This window comes from Petaurus breviceps, unplaced genomic scaffold (assembly GCF_028583685.1).
Source record: "Petaurus breviceps papuanus isolate PSGF00001 unplaced genomic scaffold, PetGlider_PUasm1.0 182, whole genome shotgun sequence".
In the NCBI taxonomy this organism is placed as follows: domain Eukaryota; kingdom Metazoa; phylum Chordata; class Mammalia; order Diprotodontia; family Petauridae; genus Petaurus; species Petaurus breviceps.
The window spans coordinates 2,800,593-2,826,504 of NW_027185786.1; the positions used below are offsets into that span (position 1 = coordinate 2,800,593).

The 25,912-nt window shown below is 50.8% G+C and overlaps 1 protein-coding gene across 1 annotated transcript in view; it reads left to right on the plus strand.

Annotated features, from left to right (window-relative positions):
• The first annotated feature begins 203 nt into the window (after positions 1-203).
• The window catches only part of MMP15 (matrix metallopeptidase 15), a 38,172-nt gene continuing 12,463 nt past the window's right edge, over positions 204-25,912 (plus strand). The window contains exons 1-6 of the mRNA XM_069087597.1: positions 204-711; positions 20,289-20,437; positions 21,446-21,568; positions 22,626-22,933; positions 23,867-24,028; positions 24,759-25,012. Coding sequence (XP_068943698.1) covers positions 562-711; positions 20,289-20,437; positions 21,446-21,568; positions 22,626-22,933; positions 23,867-24,028; positions 24,759-25,012 — 1,146 coding nt within the window. The 5' untranslated portion in view covers positions 204-561. The remainder of the gene's footprint in view (positions 712-20,288; positions 20,438-21,445; positions 21,569-22,625; positions 22,934-23,866; positions 24,029-24,758; positions 25,013-25,912) is intronic.

Genomic DNA, 25,912 nt, shown 5'->3' on the forward strand with positions numbered 1-25,912 from the left:
CTCGGGCTCGGGCTCCCCCTGCCCTCCCCGCCCCGCCCCGCCGGACGCCGTGGGGGGCCTCCTCCGCCCATCCCCCTCTCGTAGACCCCGCCGCGGGGGGCGAGGTGCCCCGGGCACGGGGAGGGGGCGTGCGCGCCGCCTCCGCGGGGCCCGGGGAGCGCACGCCACCGCCTCGCCGGCCCCGGGCATGGACAGCAGCCGCAGGCGCGCTGCGCGGAGCCCTGGGGAGCGCAGCGGCCCCGGGCAGCCCCGAGGCTGAGCCCCAGACAAAGGCGGCATCCGGAACCGGCAGCGCCGCCCGCACCTGGCTGGCCGTCGGGCTCGCCCCCCTCGCCGTGCCCTCTGCCGGGCTCTCCGCGCCGAGCCTTGGGAACTTGCTCGGGGGCGCCCCAGAGCTCTCCTGGGGAAGAGGAAGGCGAGGACCGGAGGGTGGTCCCGGCCCCCAAGCGTCTCGCTCCAAGTTTCCGACCCCCCCGCGAGGAAGCCTTAAGTCGGTGCCCAGCCGGGGCATCTGGGCTCTCCGACCCCCCTCCGCAGCCCAGCCCAGCCAGCGCCGCCAGCATGAGCGGCGGGGCCGGGCGGGGCGAGCCCCGGAGGCCGGGCTGGGCCGGGACCCTCCTGGGCACCGGGGAGCTGCTGCTGCTGTTGTTCGTGTGGCTGGGCCCCCTGACCTGCAGCGGGGTGGCCGGGGACAGCGAAGTCAACGCCGAGGTATGTAAGCACGCTCCCCCTTGGGGGGCTCGTTCCTCCAGCCTCGCTATCCGTTTCCTCCTTCCTTCTCTTTGATTGTCTTCTTAGCTAAACTTTGCATCCTGCCCACCCCCCACCCCCATTCTTCCCTTGCTTAATAAATGTTTGGATTGGGTTGATTCGCCTGGCCTTGGGGGAGGGGAGAGTGGCCCCCTCCCTGCCTAGAAGGGGACGCTTTTTCTGGGTGGTGGCTGGACCCCTACTACTGTGCCGGCTTAGCCCAGCAGCAGGGTCTGTGCAAGGGAATGAGCTCAGGGAAATCTTCTCATCCTTTCCATTATCTGGACCATTCTTCCCTTGGGTATTGACGCTTCAGAGCTGGGCATCTAGCTAACCTCTGTGCCCTGGTCCTTGTAGCCACCAGCCAGTCATGTGCTGCCTTGCCTGGTGAAAGAGGGAGTGAACTGTCCAGGATACCGGTGTCCCTGCCCTAGACTCAAAACACCGAGGTGGCGAGGGCCAGGTTCAGCCCCAGTGCCTTAAGAGCCCGCCAGGGGGGCTCCCGGTCTCAGGCAAGAATAACGATGGTGGGCGTTGGAGCTAAGGCTGGGCCAACCCAAGAACAAGGGTGTCTTGCTCTGCGTCTGTTGTAGTGAGTCTGCAAAGGCCCCTCCCTCCTTAGCACAGTGCTAGGCACTCGGGGTGCTCAGTAAAGAGCCAAAGTACTGGCCAACCACCTTATTAGTAATGGGATCAGAAATGAGGAGGAAAGGGGGTAGGTAACCTCCCAAGGAAACCCCTAAATGAAACTGGGCTCTGACCACAGACTGGAGGAACCCAGGGACCCTGAAACCTGGGAGCTTCAGATCCCTTGAGTAACACTGCTCCCCAAGGATTTTCTGCAGGCTTCTGGGCACGGAGTGACATACTGAAACTCTCAAACCTTGCCTTTGGGACCAAGGAATGAGCTTAGGAGCCCATAACCCTCTTGCACATGACATCTACCAGTATGAGCTCTGCCTATTAAAGTAGGCACACTTCCTCCCTTGGAAGGGCTCATCCCACAGGACGGAAAATAGTCCCATTCACTGACCAAATGAAGTGTAGGCAAAACTGCAAGACAATTTTAGAAATTTGAGCTATTGTGCAGCTCAGATAATTGAATAGATTGTGCCTAATCAAGGATAAACGATGCCATGCCTGCCTTCAAGTAGCTGACTAGTCTAATAAGGGGATGAGAGGGATACATAAAGAAATGAAAAGACAAGTTTAAATAAGAAATGACTAAGAAGTCAGAGAGAAGAAACAGGGAGTAGGATCCATCCCTGCTAGCTAGGGGTGCCTGAGCTGGGCCTTGAAGGAAGAGAAAGGTTTCACCAAGCAGGGGTGTGGAGGGAAGACTTGTGGGATACAGCATATGCAAAAGCTTGGAGGTGGGAGGTGAGACCGAATGATCCAGTTTGGCCTGAAACTCGGAGTGCCATAAAAGGAACAGTGAAATGAGTGTGGCCAGATGTGCTCCTTCTTTCTCCCTTTCTCACATGCTACATTCTAGCCACTGGCCAGCTTACCGGCTGTTTCTGCTACGTGGGGATATCACTTCCCAACTCCCCACCTTTGCGCACACACTTTCCCCAGTGTTTGGAATTCATTCTTTTTTTTTTTTTTTAAACCATTGTCTGCTACCTTCAAGGCTTAGCCCCGGTGCCAGTCCTCAGTTTCCCCCTCGTCGTTTGTGCTCTCTCTTTCCTCAAGCTGTAGAGTTAGGGACTTGTTTCCATGTTTATCTCTTCCTGCTCTGCTCCCCTGCCCCCCAAATGTAAACTCTTTAAAGACAAGGGCTGTCTTTAATTTTGTTGTACCCCCTGTTCCTACCCTAGCTCCTTGCCTGTAGTAAGCACATAAATGTTTGGATTAGATTGGAGGCCCCTAAATGTCAGGTATTTTAACCAAGTGGGCAAAGCAGGGTATTAAGTAGGAAAAAGACAAGATCATACCTGTGCTTTAGACTATTTTGGCAGCGGACACGCAGATAGGTGTGTTCTTTCTGTATGTGCCTGTGAGAGCCTGGGATGGGCAGGAACTGGGGTGAGGCATGAGGGGCTTCCAGGCAGACACAGGCCTTCACCTCCTTTTGGCCCTGGCCATGGGAAGCCTGGCCAGAACTCCATGCAGGGCTTCAGTTAGGATTGGAGAGGCCGTACGTAGCCACTGCCTGCTTCTCCCCAAGGACCTGCCTGAGATCCTCCTTTCACTTGGGGCCCAATCTCTGACCATTTATCTAACCGTCTCTCCCGACCTGCAAAGCCTCATGCTTTTATTCTGCCTGATATAAGAACAGAGTTCTTGAGGGAGACCTAACTCCATAGCCCCTGTGCAGGTCACCACCACCTTCTGACCACTTTAACAAGCCTGGGGTGGGCCAGGGAGAACAGGAGACCAAAAAGGGAGGAATCTGGATGGTATTCAGTGACCCTCCACTGTCCAGCTTCTTAGAAAGGCTCCAAGGCTCCTTTAAATCTTTCTTGTTCCTGGGGGAGAAACTGAAGTCGCCTGAAGAGAGCAGATGCAGGAGGGCCTCATAGGCCCACCTCTGAGGCCAGTGTGTCTGGGGGGCCACGAGGTCAGATGTGGAGGGGCCTCCTATGCTCTTTCCCTTGTTTCCCTTGCCCTTTGATACCCTCGAGCTAGGTCTCTGGAGAACAGCCCAGTTTGGGGGTTTGGATCTCGGGCCTGGGAACTGTTTCTATTTTGAGCCTCACACAGGGCGCTCCCTTCATTCTCTGCCCTCCCTGACTTCCCGCAGTTCCCCTTAGCCCGGTTCTCTGCCGCCCCAGAGATTTTTCCGATCGAAGCCAGCTGGTTCCTGACCTATTTTAATAAACTCCTCTGGGGAAGGGCAGGGAATTCCTCCTAAGCTCCAGTTACACCAGAGAGCCAGCTGAAGCTCTTGGGGGTGGGGAGAGGACATAACCCCCCACTGTGTGTATGTGTGTGTGTGTGTGTGTGTGTGTGTGTGTGTGTGTGCGTGTGTCTGTCTGTCTGTGTGTAGTGATGAAGGCCACGCTCTGCATATGGCTCTAAAGGGAGGCCCAGGGGCTCATGCTAAGAGTGTGTGACCTGCAAAGCCTTGGCCTTGGGATACTGCAAGGATTCATTACATTCTCTACCCATATCCTATTATCTAAGTGCTGATAAGGCACGCCTGTTAGAAGGAACCATAACCTCTCTACTGTGTGTCATGGCTGGATTTGCAGACAGGAGGCCCCCAGTTGAGCTTCCTCTCTGCCTCTTACTACCTGTATGACCCTCAGCTCCCTGAGCCTCATTGTCCTAATCTGGAAAGACTGAGGAGTTTGGATTCGGCTCCCTCCAGCTCCACATCTTGGATGGTCTGGTATGGTCCAGGCGCCCTGAGGACCATTGTGGAGGTGGTGCTGAAGAAATAGAACCTGCCCACCCGGCAGGGGGTTATAATCGAGTTAGGGAAACAAGATGCACACCAACTGAATGGAGAATAAAATGGTGTGTTGTTCAGTGGCACAGTGGAAAGAATCCTGGGCCTGGAGTCAGAGAAGACCCAAACTCAAAACTGGCCTCAGACACTAGCCTTATGACCCTGGGCAAGTCTCTATATTTAACCTCTATATGCCTCAGTTTCCCCGTCTGTACAATGGAGATAACAAGGAGGACAAGATGAGATAGGCTTAGCACAGTGCCTGACACGTAGTAAGCACTGTTCTCCTTAGTTATAATTACTGTCATTATGAACAAAGATTCCTTTTGATCACTCCCACAGTGCCTGCTCTCCAGCCCTCCATCAAACCTCCCCTGGATTACTGCAGATCTTCTTTTTTTTCCCCAAGCGCTCATCTGCCCGTGGAGCTCCCAAGGCTCCCAGTGACCTCCAGGAGCAGATAGAAGGCCTCTGCTCGACACTGAACGCTCTTCATCCACTGGTCCTTTCCTCCCATCGACAATCCATCAGTGCCAGCCTACTTGTAGTTCCTTGTACTGGACCCTCCATCTCCTACCATTTGCCTTTGGAGCTGCCCTCCATGCCTCCAATGCCCTTCTCCCTCACCCCTCCCCACCTTCCTTCTCCTTCCTCTCAACCCTAATCCTCCAATCTCACTCCCAGTTACTAATACCTTCCGGTTTACCTAATTATTTACATGTTATCTCTTCTAATTAGAATGGGAACTCCTTGAGGGTAGGGGAGGAAAGAAACAATCATTTATTAAGTGCCTATTGTATGCTAAGTGCTTTGCAAAAAATATTTCCTTTGATCCTCACTGCAACCCTAGGAGGTAGCTGCTATTCTAACCCCCATTTGTATTTGAGGAAACTGAGGCATACAGAGGTTAAGTGACTTGGCCAGAATCACACAGCTAGGAAGTGTCTGAGGGTGGCTTTGAAGTTGGGTCTTCCTGCCTTCAAATACAGCAGTCTCTCCAGGGTGCCGCCTGGCTGCCATGGGCCCGTATTTTTGCCTATCCATGTATCCCCAGCCCTTGGCACAATGCCTGGCTGCATAAATGCTTGCCTACTCACTTACTGTGATGGGCGTTCTATGTTACAGCCTGTTACCGAGGTACATTACTGAGAGAGGAGGTATAATTGTCTGGGTCTTCCCTTTTCTGAATCCTAAATGACAATCTCTGGTACCCCCCCCTGCCTTTCCCTTCTTGATGTCCCCTGAATCATCGTGAGAAGGGCAGCTAACCGGTCCCCTTTCCCAGAACCAGGGACTTCTAAGAGGAAAGCATCTTCTTTCAGCGACTGAAACATCAGCTGGGTTTCTAGGTGCAGTTAACAGTTAATGACTGAGCACACCCTGGGCACAGCCTCTAGGATCCCCTAATGGGACGAGATGGACATAGGGCCATAGCGCTCACATTGCATCTGTAGTCAATCAGTAAACATGTGCCGGGCGCTGTCCCATGTGCTGGGCATGCAGTTACAGAGAACGAGACGGTCCCTGCTCTCAATGAGACAACATTCTGTTGTGGGGAGGTAAGACCAAGGGGAGTCAAGTACTGACCCTGCCATTTAATATCTGTCTGTCCGTAAGCAACATGTTTCTCCTTCCTGGGCTTCATCTGCAAAATGAAGAGATTGGACTGGGGGCTCTGACATCCCTGGCTACTCTGAGATCCTGCCATCAGTGTGTTGGATCCAGTCAGAGAGGCCAGTGTGGCCCCTGCCAACCACCCAAAGACCATACAAAGATGGGGCAGAAGGATGCCAGCTGTGTCCTCTCATACAACATCCTTTGGTGCCTCTGTCAAAGGCAGGATTCTGGGATATACAGGCCATTCATTCTAGGTATCAGGCCAGCCAACAGGAAAGCTTGGACCATGGGATTTCCATGATCTACAATAGAGAAGATTCATGTTCCTAGAGCCAGAGAGCTTCTTCCCTCCCCTGCTCTCTATATGGTGGCTTAATCCTTTCCTTTCCTCCCTAGAGTACAGCCTTTTCTGGCCATCCTCCCAGTCTCCTCTGGGGGGAGGGGTCACCCCAAAGGACCCCTAAAGATCTGATACCTCCTCTCTTAAGCTAATACTGATATACCTCCTTGCCTTCCCGGGAGGAAATAAAAGACACATGCTTGACTGAGCAAGGAGAAGGGAGACCTAAACCACAGGAGTTTCACATAAAGCTAAGGGAGAGACCTTTTGGGTAGCTAGGCAGCGAAGTGGAGAGAACAGGGACTTAATGTTTAAGTCCAGCCTCAGATACTGTCTTGTGGCCTGAGGCAACTCATTTAGCCTTTCTGAGCCTCAGTTTCCCCATCTGTAAAATGGCCATTTGAAAAAGCACCTCCCTTCCAGCATTGTTGAGCTAATAATCTCCAAAGAGCTTTTCAAACCCTAACGCCCTGTAGCAGCCCACCTGGTTACTGCACCCAGAACTGGGCATCGATGGGTCAGCAATGGCAGAGCACGGCAAGCCAATGTTGAGCTCCTACTAAGGCCTAGGGAAACGACAGCCGGTCTTTCGATTCTGGCCCTCTTTGTCCAGGGCTTTGGTCCAGGCATCTCACTTTGCTTTTTGGCTAAGGCATCCTAGAGTGACTTAAACCTCTCATGGGTTTTGGGTTGGGTTTTTTTCAGTTTTGGGTTTTTTTGCCAAACCAAATATTTCCTTCGGCTCCCAGAGGGAGAGAGAGGACCACTTCTTTTGGCTCCTCCCCATCCCAAAGCCAGCTTCAGACCAACACCCTCAGCCAGGTGTCACCGGCTTGGGTCGCCCTCCATGTGTCTTTGGGTGGAGAGCCAGGATATCAGAAACATGAACACACTCAGACCCACCTTCGGATTACTCACCCCAAGGGAGCCTTGGGAGAGTAAGCGACCTTTGAAACTGAATAACACCACGAAGCAACGGGCAGGATCTGTTTGCTTTACTTCTGTTTTTTGGCTGCAAACTGCAACCGTGCCTCCAAGCACACTCCTGGCTTCTTAAAAGGCACGGGTCAAAAATGACTTGAAAAAGGTGAGGAACAGCCCCCAGAAAGCAATGGGCTGCAGGCCACAGCTGACCTGGTGGGATGGGCCAGTTATGGACACTTGATCTTATCTAATAAAGGTCAGCCAATCTAGGGCCTCACCTGCCTACTTAGAAGCCACTCGAGGCCCTTCTTGTTTCTCATTCTCCTCCCTGCCAAGGTCACATTAGGGCCATTGGCAAGAGATCTACCCTGCCTGCCCTGCCAAGAGGGTACTTTAAGGAGGGAGGTGTGCTTTGGAGACAAAAGTCAACACCTGAATTTTTTCCTCCGAAGTCTGTATGTAAACAGTCCTGCTGATTTGGAAGCTTGCGAGTGGGACAGTACTCATTCCTGAACACCAGTGGGAAATGCAGTGAGGAAAGCTGAGAGCTGCTGTTCTGACATTGAACCCCCCATACCTATATTGCCTCATGGCACAGTGTAAATGCTTATCACCTATGTGGAGCCAGGGGTCCAGCCACCGTACAACTGCATGGGATGGCGGGGGTGGGGGCACCCACCACAGCTGGAGTCCAACAGTCTGGGTTTAAATCGTGGCTCTGATACTTCCTGCATTGCTTTAGGCAAGTCCCTTAAAGTCCCCATCTTCCTCTATAAAATGAGGAGATTGGCTCAGATGATCTCTCAGGACCCTTGTCGATGTAAATCCTGTGATCTTATACCTCCATCGTTGGTCTGCCTCGTGCACAGCTGAGCTAAGTCACTGGCCGTCAGTGGGGGCTCCCTCAGTCAGTGGCTGCTGGCACAAAGAACGCTCAATTACAAACCACTAACAGATGGTCATTCATCGGTCTGGCATGGGGTCTCCACTTTTAAGGGGCCATTTAGCATCATTTCCCTGCTCCAGGCAGGGGAAGCTGTCAGTACCAGGGCAGAAATGGATTAAAATAATGGTCTGATTGAGAACCAGCAATTGGTCTGTCTGCCTTTCTATTTAGATTTCCACCTAGGATTCAAAAAGGAGGTCTAGGACAGAGCCGGAAAGTCACCTGAGAATGGCCCATGGGCAACCATGGCCAGGAGAAAATCCACTGTGGAGAAACCTGTCTGTTTCTTGAATAGAATGTAAACCTGTCAAAGGCAGGAGTTGGATTACTTTATTTGTTAGTCCCAATGCCCCAGATGGTATCTGGAACGTAGTAGGAATGTGATGCTTATTAACAGTGGTAAAAAAAAAAAAATGTGGAGTCTTTTGGACCAAACAGTTTGTAAACCATGAGTAAGTACTTTGCACAAGACCAGGGTTCAGCCCCCAAGCTTATTTAGAGCTCCTGATGCATAATACTCATGGGTATTTAATCTTCGCCCTGTGACCCAAGGTGGAGATATTTTAAAATTCTCCAGCAGTTGTCCTGGGACTCAGACTCCTGTTTCAGATACTGTTCCAATCTAAAGCTGGGCTAAGAATATACTAGCAGGTCCACCCAGGCTTCAGAAATAAAGAAAGGAATCAGGGCATCAGTGACCTTAATTGTCTCTGCTTGGAAGGGCATCCAGGATCTCATTCAGCAGATAGGCATCAGAGTGGGAACAAGGAACACCTGCTCTAAAAGAGGCCAACACAGGAAGATTGGGAGGGTAGGGTAGGAGCCAGAGTAAATGCCAGGCCAAGGAGACTTGGGACGGTGGGAAAGCATGGAAGGTTTCAGAGCAAAAGAGTGGCGGCTTCTGGGTCGGACCAAGGTCTTCAGAATATTTCTTTGAGAAATATATGAAGTTTGAATGGAAGTGGGAAGCTAAATGAGGAGGCTATTAAAATAGGTCAGGCAAGAAGTGATCCAGAGTGGGTCTTCTTTGTGAGTGAAGAGAAGGGGCAAATAAGGGCCGGTATAGAGGAATAATGGACAAAACTTGGCCAGCAATTGGAGAGTCAAGAACCAAGGTCATGAGAACATGTTGCCCTCAGTAGAACATTTAGGGAAGGTGCAGGTCTAGTGGGGAAGATGGGTAATGAGCCCCAACTGGGACATCTGAAAGGTAGCTACTAGTTCTTTTGGCATACACCCCATCCAGATTGCTCAGACTGTGATGTGGTTGGCTTGGTAGAATTTTTATTCAGTCAGCAAGCATTTCAAGTACCTACTATGTGCCAACACCGGGCTAGGTGCCAGGGATACAAATTCAAAGAATGAAACCAACCTTTTTTTCATAGAGCTTACATTCTGAGATTTATATACACAGAATATATAATACACATAACATGTAAAACATATACAAATATATACATATGCCTATGTGTGTGTATATATGTATATATAAATCTGTGTGTGTGTGCAAGCATGTGTATATAAATATAAGATAGTTTGAGAGGGAGGACATTAGCAGTCAAGGGGATCAAGAAAGGCTTCATGGAGAAGGTGATACCCAGGCTGCATCTTGAAGTAAGTGAGGGCAAAAGTAAGGATCTGAGAAGCCCACTCCCACCTGGGAATATGGCCTGTGCCAAGGCAGGGAGGTGGGAGATGGGAGATGGAGTGCTAAGTGTGAGGAAGGGAGAGAGGAAGCCAGTTTGACCCTCCCAACACTTGGGAAGGGGAATAATATGAGTGTGGCTGGAAAGATTGGTTGGGACCAAATTGTGAAGAGTTTTAGAAACCACACAAAAGAGTTGATATGTGATCCTAGAAGCAACAGGGACCAGAAAAGTTTGAGTCGAGCAATGACATAGTCAGATCTGTGCTTAAGAAAAGCCATTATGGCAGCTGGGGGGAGGATGAGTTGGAGTGGTGAGAGAATGGAGGCAGGAAAGCCAGTTGGGAGGCCACTGCAATATTCCAAGAGAGAGGTGACGAAGGCATGAACCAAGATGGGAGCTGTGTGAGTGAAAAGGAGGGGAAGTATGGGAGGGAGATTTCAGAGGCAGAAACAGCAGCTGATTGGATATGTGGGGTGGAGATAATGCTGAGATTACAAACCTGGGGTACTAGAAGAATTGTGCCTTGACAGAAATAATGATGTTTGGGAGAGTCTGCAGAGAAAGCTAATGAGCTTTCTTTTGGACATGTCCATTTTCTTTGGGACCTTGAGTTTGGAATGTCCACTTGGCAATGAGTGAAGGAGAACCGGAGCTCAGGAGAGGCTGGGGCTGGATGTGGAGATCCATGAGTCATTGACTGCATCAAAGTGGTCATTAAGACAATGGGCACTGACCAGGGCCAGGACTATGGCCACAAATGGGGAGGAGCATAGATGATGACCAAGCAGAAGAGACTAAGAAGGAGCAGTTAGATGGGAAGGGGAACCAGGAGGGAATAGTGACCCCAAAGCCCAGAGAAGAGAGTGTTTACTGCAGAGGAAAGCTGTCAAGCCATGTCACGTGCAACAGAGGTCAAGAAAGAGGAGGGCAGAGCAAAGACCATTGAGAGATCATTGGGCCCTTTGAAGAGGCTGTTTCACTGAGGGCTGAGATCAGAAACCAGGTTGGAAAGGGTTAAAGAGTGAGAGGTAAGGATGTGAGTGGAGTGAAGGGCTGAAGGCAGCTTTTTCTAGCTGTTTGAGAGAAGGAGAAGAGGGATAGTGTGGGAGCTTGAAGAAATGGTAGAGGCTAGTGAAAGGTTTTGGGGGGGGGTTCTGTTTTTAGGAAGGGGTGGGGGCATTTATTAAGGAACGAACCATTAGATTGAAAGAGACGAGCAGAGAATGAAGAGCGGTCTGCTGGACAGGTTGGGAGGGGATGGGACTGAATGTAAATGTCCACCTCATCAGAAGAAGGAGGGAAGGGAAGGAGGAAAGAAGGGAGAGAGGAGAGGAGGGAAAGGAAGGAAACAAGTTTATTAAACACCTGCCATATTCTGGGTACTATACTAAGTGTTTTACAAATAGTATCTCACAGAGAGTGGGGGAGAGTGTTGAGGGGTTTAGAAACAGAAAGGGAGCTCACAGAGAATGGTCTAAATTTTTTCAGTAAACTGAGTCTAGGTGCTCATTAGAAAGGTTGGAGGGAGGAGGGGAATGTGTGAGAGATAAAGAATGAATTAGGGAGAAATAAAAAAAATTGCCTTGCTATAGTGAGAGCCCAGTTGGAGTTGGACAACATAAATTTCTGATGCACCTTCAGCTCAGGTCCGTGACTTTCTCCAGTTCTTTTCCTTGATTGGATCCCCTCAGCTGTTCTAAACCTCTTCTTTGTTCCTCAAGTCCCCAACATTTCTCCCACCTTCATTCCATTTCAGTTTATGTCCCGATCTTTGTGAGGTTTTCTTGGCAGAGACACTGGAGTCGTTTGCCATTTTCTTCTCCAGCTCATTTTACAAATGAAGAAACTGAGGCAAACAGAATTAAATGACTTTTCCAGGGTTATACAGCTAGAAAGTATCTGAGGTTAGATTTGAACTTAGGGAGATGTGTCTTCCTGGCTCCAGACCTGGTGCTCTATGCAAGATGGTGCCACCTAGCTGCTCCCCATTACCTGTTGACTAAAGTAAGCCCTTCCCCAAACAAGCTGACACCTGTCTTTCCATCTTTATTTCATAGGACTCTCCTTCCTGTTCCACAGCCTCAGTTCTCCATCTCTTAACCTCTCTGCATTCATCCAAGCCTCCTGCTTGCCCAAAATGCACGATCTCTTCCTCCCTACTTTCCAGAATCCTTGTCTTCCTTCAAAGCCCAGCTCAGGTGACGCCTCCAGGAGAATGTAAAAGCCTTGGAAGTAGGGACTATTTCATTTTTATCTTTTCATACCCAATCTTAAGCCTTGCCCATAATAGGCACTTAAAAGCTTTAGTTTAATTGATGAGTCAAATGACCATAAAAGATATCCCAGATGTAGTAGTAAATGCTAACTGCCAAGTGCAGGGGGTGGACAGGAGCTGGGCAGAAGCCAGGATGGTAGACAGGGGAGAGGGGCGAATGTTCTCTAATAGCGCGGGATTGGACGTCACAGACTCAGGATGAGTCAACAGAGTGATGTGGCTGCCAAGAACGCTGCTGGAGGTTTAGGCCGTGTTCAGAGAACCTTGGAAGGGATGACTGGGAGAGCTGCATTCAGTGCAGAGCACCACAGTTCAAGGCCATTGATACACCCCAGAGAAGGATTTTGTTTCGAATTGTGGCTTAGACACAATTTTCATCTCTGTGGTCCTCTGTAAAATAGGGGGCAGAGGAAGGGGGACCAGATTAGATCATCTCCGGGGTTCTTTCTGGTTCTCAGTCCTGTGACCCCAGGACTGATTTGTCCATCTACACCTGGAGTCACTGCTTAGACCAGCATTGGTTTTGGAATCAGCAGCTACCCCTGGGTGGGGCCAAGCAAAGGATGAGAAGTAAACACCAGCTTGGGTATGTTTCAGAAGGGGCTGGGCCCCTTGTCCTTGTGCTGGCGACCTGTGGCAGGCCGGAGAGCCCTGGGGAGCTCTGGTTAATGGCCGGCAAAGAAACTGGGCAAATCTATGTGGTGCCCTCGCCCACGGGCCAGAGGGCCTCTTTGGTTTTTTTCCCCATGGAGTCCACTCGTAAGTGCTGGAAAGCCTTCCCCTCCCATTCCAGGGCTCTGGTTGCTGGGACCTTGGCTTGAGGGGACAGTCTATAAAAACATCAGAGGGGAGAGCCTTAGGCTCCTCTTGTCTGCCTAGGGCCTAGTTTCCCCATCCCATTAGTACTTTCCCCCAAACCCAAGTTCCTTCCCTTCCCTTCCCTCTCCCCCTTCATTCTTTTTCTTCCTCCTCCTCAGATCTCAGCTGGACTGTGACCTCCTTTGTTCCTCTGGTTCCCTGGGACCTCTGCTGGGATGGTACCACAGTGAACAGAGACCACCTGGGCTGGGAATTTGAAGGAGGAGCCTCCCCCCACCCCCATTCCTGCTCCCAGAAAGGGTCTTAGAGACCCAGGAGAGGGTCAGAAATGCAGATAAGGACCCCTTTGTGTCTAGCGAGGCAATTCCCAGCCAGGCCACCCCCTACCTTTAGCCTCCAGCATGTCAGGCTAGATGAGCTGAGCTGGAACAGACCCAGGCTAAAAAGAATGTCCTTATCGGGCAGCCTAGATAAAGCTCCCGGGGAAGGTCTGGAGGCTAGGCAGAGGGGGCTTTGCCAGGAGCTTTCATTGTCTCAAAGGAACAATGAAAACCTCAGGATCTGACTGAGATGTGGGCTCTGCCAGCTCTGGAAGGGAAGGGAAGCTGCCCTCCTAGATGTGGATTATGATCTGGGTGTCTGTGTTCCCAGACATTCCCTCCCAAAGCTCATCTCCTTCACAGCAGGCAGCCTTCCTGCTCCTCTGCCCCACCCCCAGAGATGCAGCCCCAGGCAGGGAGGCAGCCAGGCCAGTTTCCATGATATGGGCCATTCCACAAAGTCCCCAAGAGATCCCACCACCAGCCAGATCGCACCCCTGCCCCTCTGGGAGGCTAGGGAAGCCTAGGGTGCTCCCCACCCTCAGGGGCCTTGGTGCAGTCCTAGAGCCCAGTGAAGGCCTTTCAGAGGAGGAGGGACATGCCAAACAGAAGAGCTGGGGGCCAAGGTGGGGTCTGTACAACCTGGCTTCATTCATTCTGGCCCCTTCTTCCTTGGAGCTTTCAGACTCCTCTCAAGACCCATAAGCTTCTTGAGGAAAGGAGAGTGGGGCCCTTGCCTTTCCCATAGTACTTGGAAGAATTATGTTCACATTGCCAAAGGGCTCCAAGGTTTACCAAAAGCTTCCTCTAGATCTGTTTGGTGGGATCAAAGGATGTGGATTTAAATCCTGTTTGATACCCTTGTGACTTTGGGCTAATTCCTTCAGCTAACCAGATATTAAGCACTTATGAGACACCTGCCAGCCCGTGGGTTAGCATAAAAAGTCCCTGCCCACACTCTGCTTCCTTCATCTCATCTGTAAGATGAGGAAGCCAAACCAGTGGCCTCTGAAGTCTGTGCCTGAGCTTCAAAACATCTCCAAATGGGGAAACTGAGGCTCAGCCCAAGGAGGAGCCCCCTGAACAGCAGATAGTTCCAGCTGGATCTGAAGCCAAGGCCTCCTGCCTCCCAGACCATCTCTTTCCAGTACTCCGTGCTCCTGGGCCCATACGTGCCCAGTGCATGCTTGTTGAATGGAATAGCTTCAGGTTGACAGATGCTGACGCCAGTGAAACGGCAAGCACTTACTGAGCTCCTACTGTGTGCCAGGTCCCGTGTTCAGCCTCGGACACACGATACACAGGATGAAACAATCCCTGTTGTCATGTTCCAGAGCTTGCCCAGTGAAGCCCCAACAGTCCAGACCCTGCCATATTTCATTCAGAGGGAGGAGGGATTTAACCCCAGATGGCTGTGGGGAGAGGGAGGATTCACCCCCTGACCTCCACTAGGAGTGGGGCTCCCAACCCTCACAGCCTCAGGCAGTTGGGAGTGCCATCTTGGCTTTTCTGCTTTCCTTGGGAGCAGGAGGACGGTTCGGGAAGGAAGGACCAAGCCCTCTCCTCCCTCCTGTTCATGTGGTAGGCAAATCCTCCGACATCAGCAAGCAGCCAGGCTCTATCAATGAGATGAGTTTATTTTAAGCAGATACTGCCAGCCATCCTGATGCTGGAAGCAGCCATTTACCCCATGCCTGAATGGCAGCCCCAGCCCTCCTCTCCCTCCTCTTTCTGATTACCATTGAAGCCCATTTGCATGATCTCAGGAAACTTCATTATGGATACTCCTGGAAAGGCACTCTGAGGAAGGAAGGAAGAAGAAGCCCTTCCCCAGGCGCCGTGCTATAAGCCGGTGTCTGCGGCTGATTTATAAGCACCTGGCATCCAGCCACCCGAGTGCAAGTGCGGGTTTGATATGGGAGAGTCAGAGCCAAGCCGAATTGATCGGTGTTCTTCTCATTGTCTCTGGCTTTGATCCCACCCTTCTTCATTTCCCCATCTTCCCCTGCCCCACCATTTCATGCACACACCCCCACCCCCACTCCTTCCACCCTCTTATCTCCTTTAATGCTGTGGTCTCCTCTGGGGGTAATTGCTGGGGAGGGGGAGACGACCCCATTTCCTCTAACTCAGGAGGGGACATTTTATCATTAGACCTCCTCTGGGACCCTGCCCCTTCTCCTCACCTTTCTGAGGTAGTTAACCCTATCAGCTCCCTAGCTAGGAGGCTGCCACCCACCCTATCCCACAGGGACAGAGGATGCCCCACACCCGGAGAGCCCTAGCCCTTCCACTGACTGAGCTCTATAACCTTGGACCTGCCCTTTCACCTTAGATAAAACAAAAGCCTTAGTCTAGAAGGGCCCAGCTCTGGACTCTCTGAAAGCTTGCCCCACTATGGGCCAACCCACAGGATGGTTCCTGATGGGTCCCATTCAGACCCAAGGTTCTAAAGCATCAGTTCTTAATGCAGGGTTCATGAACTTGATTTTTAAAAATACTTTGATAACTGTTTCCTTTGAAGGCCTATGTATTTTGTATACTTAAAAACATTTTCTGAGATGGGGTGCATAGGCTTCACCAGAAAGATCAAGGGAAAGCCGTCCATGACAACAATGGAAAAAAAAATGAAGAATGTCTCAGCTAGAATCCAGACTGCTGCCTCTCCCTGCCCCACCCCAGTATCTGGCTTGCCTGGGGCAGGTGGGTTTCTTCCAGGGCCTCTCCCATTCTCCCTGACACCACCTACTGCCTCGGAAACACCTTGAGTGCTTGTCTGCCTGCGTCCTTCAACAGCTAAGTAGTCTCTTCACTGGCGCCCAGAGACTCTCCTTAAGCTTGGGCAACAGGGTGTACACACGCTCCTAGCCCCAGGGGTAGCACAGGTGGTGCGTTGCCCAGGCCCCAAACCACCTGGATTATACCAAGGCCCCCTCCTGGCTATCCAACAGCTACAGCCAGACCTCATTTTATTGTATTGGCTGTATCTTTTTTTTTTTTCTTACAGATTGAAGGTCTCTGCCTCTACCAAGTCAAAAGGTGCCATTTTTCTAACAGCATGAGCTCACATCATCTTTCTGTGTCCCATTTTGGTAATTCTCACAATATTTCAGACTTTTTTCATTGTTACTCTGTTATGGCAACTGGTGATGAGTGACCTTTGATGTTACCATTGTAATTGTTTGGGGCACCAGAAAATGCTCATGTAAACTGGTGAATTTAATTAATAAATTTTGGGTGTGTTCCGACTTCCCACTGACCAACCCAGCCCTTCCCCATCTCTCTCTCTTTCCTCTGGCTTCCCTATTCCCTGAGACACACCAGTATTGAAATTAGGCCAATTAAAGACTCTACAATGGCCTCTGGGTGTTCAAGGGATAGGATATGGCAAACTTCATTGTTGCTTTCCTTTAAGCAATTGCCACAGATGCCCAAACCCTTAGCAACTACCACCCTGATCAGTCAACAGCCGTGGACATTGAGGCAAGGCCCTCCACCAGCTAAAAGATTATACCTCACAAAGGCTCATGATGCTTAGCATTTTTTTTTTTAGCAATAAAGCATTTTTTAATTAAGGTATGAACAGTTTTTTTAGACATAATACACACATTTTGGACAATAATACACACATATTACTTGCTTAATAGGCTTGCAGTTTAGTGTAAACATAACTTTTATATGCACTGGGAAACCAAGAAAATTTGTGAGACTCCCTTTATTGCAATATTTGCTCTATTATGGTGGTCTGGAACCAAACCATCATATCTCTGAGGTATGCCTGTGTGTACAGACAAGAGATTTGCAGGGTACATTGGAATCCATCTCAGAGGACAGAAGGAATTATATAACCCAATGGGACCAGAGCAGTTGGAGGGGAGTCCAGAGCAAAGCTGCCCCCTGTCCCCATTTTGCAGACTCTGATCCCTTACTGACAGGTCCGTCATCAGTCCTCAGCCTAGGCAGCCGGGTCTGCCTCTCTCCTGTGCCCAACACTCCTCTGGGCTGAGGGCTCTTATCTGAGGAGCCTTTACCCCAGTCCCTGCAGCTGGTCTATGGTCTGGTCTGAGTGGAAGTAGTGGGGCTTCTCTCTTTGTGAAAGATGGACCTGGAGTCAGGAAGACCTGGGTTCAAATGTGACCTCAAACCCTAGCTGTGTGACCCTGGGCAAGTGACTTACCCTCTGTCTGCCTCATTTTCCTCAAATGGGGACAGTTATAGCAGCTCCCTCCCAGTATAGTTGTGAGGATCAAATGAGATCGTTTTTGGTTTTGGTTTTTGTTTTTGTTTTTTTGTAAAAAAAACTCAACGTAGTGTCTGCCAAACAGTAGGCACTTAATAAATGCTTGTTTCCCTCCCAGCACCTTTTATACACAAGCAGGCTGACACCCTTACTGGGGAAGTAGCCCCCAAGGACACAGGTGCCAGCCGAGCTAAAATTCAGACACAGTGTTTTCCACACCTAGATAACTCGTCCCCTAAAATTCTCTAGTCTCCTTCATCAGGAGCTGGGAAGGACCTGGCCCCAATTGGTTTAATCATCCACCATTCTGAAAACATTTCCAATCAAGCCCTCCTGGTGATGAAATCACAGTGGGGATGATTTCTGCCTCATGTAAATGAGCGTCTTGGAGAGCAGCTCCTGGCCTCCCGGGGCTTTGGTCTGGTCTCTGACTTTGGGGAGGGCCAGATCTCTCCCTGAGATTCCTAGTGAGCCATCGTCCCCCTGGACTTCCTCCTGATGCTTCCTGTGGCTTTTCTCAGGCGTGGGTTACAGAGGCAGGTTCTCTGTAGTCATGGCTAGGAGGCTGCACTGGGAGCCCATGGGTGTCGGGGCAGTCCTGAAACCCAGGTGGTCCACTGGCTTGGTGAGGGGGGCTCGGGGATACCAGCCAGTCCCTTCCTTACTGTGACCACATGGCACTTGGCCTTCAGGTTCTGGTACAGCCACTCTGTGGGGGTCTCTGTCTAGCGCATCTTCCCTTAATCTTGTCACTAGCCCCTAGCTACTAAGCAGTACAGTATATGGAACACTGGACTTGGAATAGGAATGACCTGAGTTCAAATCCTGCCTCAGGTACTACTAACTGTGACCTTGGCTAAGTCACTTAACCTCTGTGTCTGCCTCCATATCCTCATCTGTAAAACAGCATCTTCCTTCCAGGTCTGTTGTGAAGATTGGATTCAGTGAGATAACCTATGTAAAAGGTTTGGCAAACCTTAAAGCACTAGACAGGCCCCCCATCCACATTGCTCTGTGGTGTGCCTGTTTCCCTGGCTAGGCTGTGCAGCTCTGGTCCAGCTTCCACATATCCCTCCATTAACACTGTCCCAGACCTAGCTCCCCAGCCGCCATCCATCCCTGGCCCAGGCCCAGCTCAGCAGAGCTGCCTTATGACTGGTGTCCCTTCCATGCTGGTGGCCTGGCTGCTGGCCAATGTTGGCAAGCCCAGCCTTCAGACGCTTTGATCCAGCCGGTGGGTAATGCTGAGGAAAGCGTTTGGGGAGCCGGACGTGACGTCCCTGGCGGGGCCGAATCCCATAGCTAGAGAAGTTGTGGTGACCCCTGCACCCCTGCTCTGCTGCCTTCTAATTGCCATTAGAGCTAGACGGCGGGCAGGCACCATGTTTAGGTCTTGGGACCTGCTGGCCCTGTTCAGCTGGCAGTCCTGGTTCTTTGGGTCTTTGATTCCATATTTTCCCATTGGAAGATCTGGAAAACCTTCCCCCAAAACTCCCAGTCATTTCCAGGCCCTGGGGCTGCTGAGACAGACTGAGAAGATTCTGCAAGAACTAAGGACCCCCAGCAGGGAATGAGGTTCCCATCACTGGGACTCTCCAGGCTAAGGCTAGATAACCGCTTGCTGGGGATTTTGCTTAAAAACAAAAAAAGTCAAACAAGGTATATGGAATTTTTGTGATATAGATGCTTATCCCTGTCCAGAATCTTTCATTTCTTCATTTATAAAATAGAGATCATTCTGCCTTGGCAACCCCTCCCCCCAAAAACAAAACAAAACTAACCCTTAACCTGCCACATTAATAACTCCTTCAACCTTGTTCCAGCGTCCAGCCTATTTCTTATTCTTCTCATTCAGGTAGGAGTAGTTAGGTGGTGTAGAATACCAGATCTGGAGTTAGGAAGACTTGAGTTCAAATCTAGCCTCAGACATCTAACTGTGTGACCCTGGGCAAGTCACTTAAAAGGGGGGAAATAATAGTACCTAACTCGCAGGGTTGTTGAAAGAATCAAATGAGACAATATTTATAAAATGCTTAGGACAATGCCCAGCATACATTAGGTGCAAAATAAATGTTTCCATCCTTCTATCCTTCCTTCATTCCATGTTTTAACCAAACTAGCCTATTAGCCATTCCCTGATCTCCATTTTGTTTAACAAGCATTTATTAAGGACCTACTATGTGCCAGTTACTGTGCTAACTTCTGGGGTTACAAAGATAAAATCAAAGCAGCCTCAGGCCCAGACAAGAATTAACTTTCACCACCAGCCCGTGTATATATAGATAAGAAAACACAACCTACGTACAAATTAATTTTGCAGTAGTAGGCACTCTCAGCTGAGTGTTTTAGGTATGAAGGGACAGCCCACATAAAAAGATGGGGACAGGATACTGAATGTTTGTACCAAGTGGGCCAAAGTGACTGCAGTGTGAATACATGTATAATCAATCAGGAAATACCAAGCTGTGCATTTTATTCTTGAGGCAGTAGGGAGCCCCACTAGTTTCTTGAGCAGGGATGTGACCTGGTCGCATAGTGCTTCGGGAAGTCAGTCTGGCCTTTCTGTGTATGTGCATGTGTGTATGTTGGGGGCAGGGGGTAGTTTACTCCCTCCCTTTTCTATGGATCCTGACTGCCATGCCGGTTACTAGAGCCCCAGACCCATTTCTGTTCCCTCTATCTCCTGTCTGTGTCTGACAATCTCAGAATGTCAGCATTGGAAGGGACCTAGGAGCCAAGTCATTCGTCTTACAGATGGGAGGGTGAAGTCCAGGAGAGGGCAGAGGACTTGGCTCCCACTTTGACACCCCAACAGTGGAGTGTCCCTTGGAATCTCAGGAACCGTGAGGGTTGGGCGACTGCTGCCCATTGTCCCCATTGTCCTATCTCCTCCTCTTTACCCTGTCCTTCCCGCACCAAGAAGCTTATAGAGAAGTTGGGGGGCACTTTGGATCCCAGGCTATTGCTTTCCTGTGGTCTGATAGACCCTGACACCTTGGCTTTCCCCACAGAACTGGCTGCGTTTCTATGGCTACCTCCCCCAACCCAACCGCCAGATGTCCACCATGAGGTCGGCTCAGATCCTGGCGTCTGCCATCTCCGAGATGCAGCGTTTCTATGGCATCACCGTCACAGGCGTGCTGGATGAGGAGACCAAAGCGTAAGTCTGTCTCTGTCAGGGACCTTTTACCTCTCTCTTCTCTTCCTTGCCCTCTCCTCAAGATGGTGAAGTCCCATCCATCCCCAGAGTCTGACAGCCTTCCCCCCATCCACTCTCTCCTGCTCTTCCCCCTTCCCTGTGATTGGCAGCATTCCTGGTAAACCCATGATAAACCCAGCAGTGGCCAGTGCCTCCCTAGGACATGAGGATTCCTGAGGCCTATCCCCTCTGGGACCCACAGTTCTTGGTCCATGTCTCCACCACATCCCCTTAGCCTTTATCAGGTGGGCATTGAACAAATCTGAATGAGCTGCTGGCAAATCCATAATCTAGGATTAATTCCTTGGGGGAAAGAATAAAGAGGATCCAAGCCCTGCCCTCAGCCAGCTTAGAGTCTGAGAAAATAGACCTGTGGCTTGGGAGGGGGGGACCTCATGATCAGCAAAAACATCCAAATAGTAATTTTTTAAAAGCAATTGGGGTTAAGTAACTTGCCCAAGGTTACACAGCCAGTGTTTTTGTGTGGGTGTTAAGTATCTGAGGCCGGAACCGATCCGGGTCCTCCCGATGCCAGGGCCGGCGCTCTTACTCACTGCGCCACCTAGCCGCCCCTCAATTAGTACTTTTTGAGGGGATGGGGAGAGTGAGGGATGATTCTGCTGGCTCTTAGCCAATGGGCTCCACCAAATAAAGAGGAGGTGAAGCTGGGGGGCTGCATCTTGGTAAACCAGAAGCCAGATGTTCTGGGTTTTCTGGGCAGCCTGGGTAGCAAAGGCACAGAATTGGTGGGGAGGGGCAGAGAGGACCTAAAGTATGTGTGGGGGGGGAGGGGGGCAAGGGGGGGGAATAAGAAAAGAAACCCGGAAAGGAGGAGGGGGTTGGGTGTGGGGGGGGAGGGGAGAGGGTCCAGCACAGAGATCTGGGGGCGGGGCAGAATTCCTGGGGAGCCTGGGCCCCTCTGCTCCCTCCATTCCCAGAGACCCCACCAGTGTGCTGTGTTCTCTGTAGGTGGATGAAGCGGCCTCGCTGTGGAGTGCCAGACCAATTTGGGGTACGGGTAAAAGCCAACATGCGGCGGAAACGTTATGCTCTCACTGGGAGGAAATGGAACAGCCATCATCTGACTTTCAGGTAGTTTGCTGGCGCTGTCCTGTGGCTTGTGAGGGGAGATGGCCCTCACATTCAAGTGTGTCCCCTGCTCAGGCTTCTCCTCCTCATCCCCTGGGACCCCGGGTCCTGAGTCCTGCCCCTAGTGTCTTCTGTCTGGGGGATTTCCTTTCCCACACTTCCCCTGGCTGTTCCCACCCCAGCCCCTCCGTGAGAGTTCCGCCTGGCCCCAGCCCTCCATCCCACACTGATGGGAAGGGGCCTCGGCATCTCTGTGGGAGGCCCACCTCTGTGTATTCTCCCAGCCTAGGGCAGTCTCAGGCCTGCCTGGGCCCTCCCAAATGAACCAAAAGTCCCATCATCACCTTCCTAGCTATTCCTCCCTATTCTTCCCAAGAAACTCTGAGCCAGACTTGCCCAGGACCTTGGAATGCTAGGACAGGCATGGATTGAAGGGACGGGCAGGCCTGGTTGGAAGCATCTTCTAAAGCTGGAAGCATTAGAAGGCCTAGGGGATGAAGGTGCAGGCCTGAAAACAGAGGATTGGATGTGGGAACAGCTAGGCCAGACACTGACTCTTCCACTCCCTCCCCAGCGCAGCACCGTGGCAGGTTCAGGAGTCAAGCACCTGCGGTCGATTTTGGCCAAAGGGCCTGGGTTCACATCCAAGCTCTGCTGAGACTCTGCCTGTGGGCAGTTCATTAAACCTTTCTTCCCTCCGTTTCCTCATCTTTAAAATGAGAGGTTTAGTCTAGATGATCTTTCAGACCCTCCAGATCCAGTTCCTTTGAATGAGTGTTCCCCTCAGCCCTGGAAGACTAGCACCTTATGGGTGAGCCCCCCAAAAGAAGCCAAGGTTCCAGAAAGAGACCAGAGCCCAAGAGGAGGGAGAGTTGTGTCTACACCCTTGCCTGAGAGATTGGCAGAGGGTTTCCCATCCCTTTCCCCTTGCCAAACTGAATCTCCCCTCCAGTAGGAAAAAGGTTATGTTTTCCTTAGTAGGAATGGTTGCCAAGAGGCTATGGGAAGGAGGATCCCAATATGGCGGGTCTCTCCTCCCCACCATTTCCATCGTCCCTAGTATCCAGAACTACACAGAGAAGCTGGGTTGGTACAACTCCTTGGAGGCGGTACGGCTGGCCTTCCGAGTGTGGGAGCAGGCTACACCCCTGGTCTTCCAGGAGATCCCCTATGAGGATATTCGGCAACGGCGGCAGAAGGAGGCGGACATCATGGTGCTGTTTGCCTCGGGTTTCCATGGCGACAGCTCCCCCTTTGATGGTGTGGGAGGCTTTCTGGCCCACGCTTACTTCCCTGGCCCAGGCATGGGTGGAGACACCCATTTTGATGCCGATGAACCCTGGACCTTCTCCAACACTGACCTACATGGTGAGGCCAACTGACAGAGGGAAGGAGGAGAGGGTGGGGGCTAGGGTGGTCCCCATCTGCCTAGTGGGGAGGCAGCTATGTCCTGGGGCCTGGAGCCACCTCAGAGCAGCAGGTCATCTCCAGAGAGACCCAGTCTCTCTGACCACCTCAGTTTCTTCCCGTGTGCATTCTGACAAATCTCTTTTATGCCTGTGATCTCATTTTATCCCCTAAACACCCCCCAAAAGGGACAGTGAGACAAGGATCCATCTTCCCTTTTGACAGAGGGGAAACTGAGGCCCTAATTGGTGAAATAGCTTCCCCAGGGCTCCAAGTAGAGTCTGGATAATAACACAATCTGCCACTTCATCAGGAAGAGCGCTCCCTATATCAATGCCCAGCTGTGGACTCCCTGTGAATTGGGAGATGGTCCTTTAGAGTTTCTCTCACCCTCAGATTCCATACTCTGGGGCCAGACTTAGCTAGGCTGATCACAGGGTGATGTGGAGGGTCCATCATTTATCTGTGCCTTGTTCTCCCTTTCCCTTCCAACTACCTGACAGCTTGTACCCTCACTGGTTTAGCCGGCTCACTTCCAAGGAGATTTCAGAAGATGTTTAGTAGAGAACAGGAATGACTCCCATGCATAAGACTTTAAGCTTCAGAAGGCACTTAACCTCACAACCACCCTGTGGGCTGAGAGGGTAATTATGCTCTTCTGACTCATGAGTCTCAGAGAAAGGAAATGGCTTACACAAAGTCTCAAAGCTGGAAGGTGGAAGGGTTTGGCCACCAACCCAAGTCTTCTGAATCTTTCTCCAGCAATGTCCTTCTTGCCTTTAGCTTATCTCTTTGAATCTAAGGGACAGGCCAGAGACCCTGGTACATCCTCTTAAGCCCTGTTGATTGCAAGCAAGACTCTGGAAAGGAGCATGACCTCCCCCTTTTTACCAGGAAACAACCTCTTCCTGGTGGCTGTGCATGAGCTGGGCCATGCCCTGGGGCTTGAGCACTCCAACAACCCCAGCGCCATCATGGCGCCCTTCTATCAATGGATGGACACGGACAACTTCCAGCTGCCTGAAGATGACCTCCGGGGAATCCAGCAGCTCTATGGTGAGTTCACTTTACATGGAGGCCTCTGTAGAGAGTGACTACCCCAGGCTGTCAAGTCAACCTTTCTTTCCTGATCCATTGATTGGAATTTCACTATTTATTTCTAATATTATATTCATTTGTTTTTCCTGAGCCTGGACATGTCCTGCTTTCCCATTAGGTTATGAGCTACCCTAAAGTAGAAACCATTTCTTTCTTCCTTTACCTCTCCCCCCAGTGTTTGTCATCAGGTCCCAAGCAACCCAAGTTAATTCCCTGTCCATGTAGACCCCAGGGTCATTATAGAACCATAGGACACAGAGTTGTGACCTTAAAGGTTATCTAATCCGACTCCCTTATTTTACAGATGAGGAAAAAGGTCCAGAGAGAGGAAATTACTGGGGTCTCTTCTCTGGGGAAAGTCAGTAGAAACCAAGGATTAAAAATCTGCTGTATATAGAGGGCCAGGCTATCCGGCACCAAGCCTTCTCATTCATACTTATATCACGGCTTCTAGAGATCTAGTTCCCTCATTTTTCTCATGAGGAAATAGATTCATGGAGGTTAAATGATTTACCAAGTTCAAATGGCCAGTAAATATAGAGCCAGGTCTTCCAAGTCCAAATCCTATGTTCTTCTGGCTCACCATCCTATCTCTGTTTTACCTATCTGTGATGGCCAGCTCTCCCTCAGTTGGGCTTGAGGGTGGTACTTCTTTCACATCCTTTCTTTGATTCCTCCCATTTCTCAGGTACCCCAGATGGCCAGCCTCAGCCCACCCGGCCCCTTCCCACAGTGCCACCCCGACGGCCGGGCCGGCCAGATCACCGACCGCCCAGACCACCACCACCCCCGCCTCCAGGGGGGAAGCCAGACCGACCCCCCAAACCAGGGCCTCCTAGCCAGCCACGAGCCACAGAGAGACCAGACCAATATGGCCCCAACATCTGTGATGGGGACTTTGACACCGTGGCCATGTTGCGAGGGGAGATGTTCGTGTTCAAGGTGAAGCGCCCCTTTCTCTTGGTCTTTTACCTTAACCCCGCCTATGCATGTGGGTGCTGTACCCTATAGAAGATCCCTTTGTTAAGGAGGTCCAGGCAAGAGAATCCCTGTGAGGGCAGGCCAGACTCAGCAAGGAAGAAAACCCTGGTCTTCAAGGCCATTAGATGGGGAAAGTAGAGGAGATGAAGTACAGACACCAAGGGGGCTTTCAATAGCGTAGGATCTTCGGACTGGTCATGACCTTAGAAATGACCATTTATTTCTATTAGAGAGTTTCATCATTTTCCTGAGTGTGGCTATGTCCCCCCTCCTCATCAGACTGTGAGCTGCCTTAAAGTAAAAACTGTATCTCTGTCTTCCTTTACCTCTCCACGGGATTTATCATCAGGTGCCAAGCAATCTAAATTAGTTCCCTGACCATATATACTATGGGGCAGTTATAGCACCATAGGATACAGCCCACTCAGCTTTTAGATGGAACCAAGTCAGGAAGCAAATTTGCCTTTAGCGTGAAGGTTAAAAAAAAGTCAAGGATAGATGTGTACCTTAGGAAAGTTATGTGCATACAGAAAGTGCTTAATAAATGATTTTCATTCATTAAATATCTAGACACCTGACAAATCTCCTTTCCCCATTTTTTTCTTTACTCCAGACTGTCATCCTTCTCTGCAGGACTCCCTCTCCTCATGTCTCTTAAGCTTGACCTCTGTCCTACCCTCACCCTTTCTTATTCTCACTGTCTGACTTTTCCCTCTGCCCTACCCTCACCCTTTTTTCCCTCTCACTGTGTTCCTTCTTTATGCCCTATCCTCACCCTTTCTTCCTTCTCACTGTCTGACTTCTCTCTGCCCTGCCCTCACCCTTTCTTCCTTCTCACTGTCTGCCTTCTCCCTCTGCCCT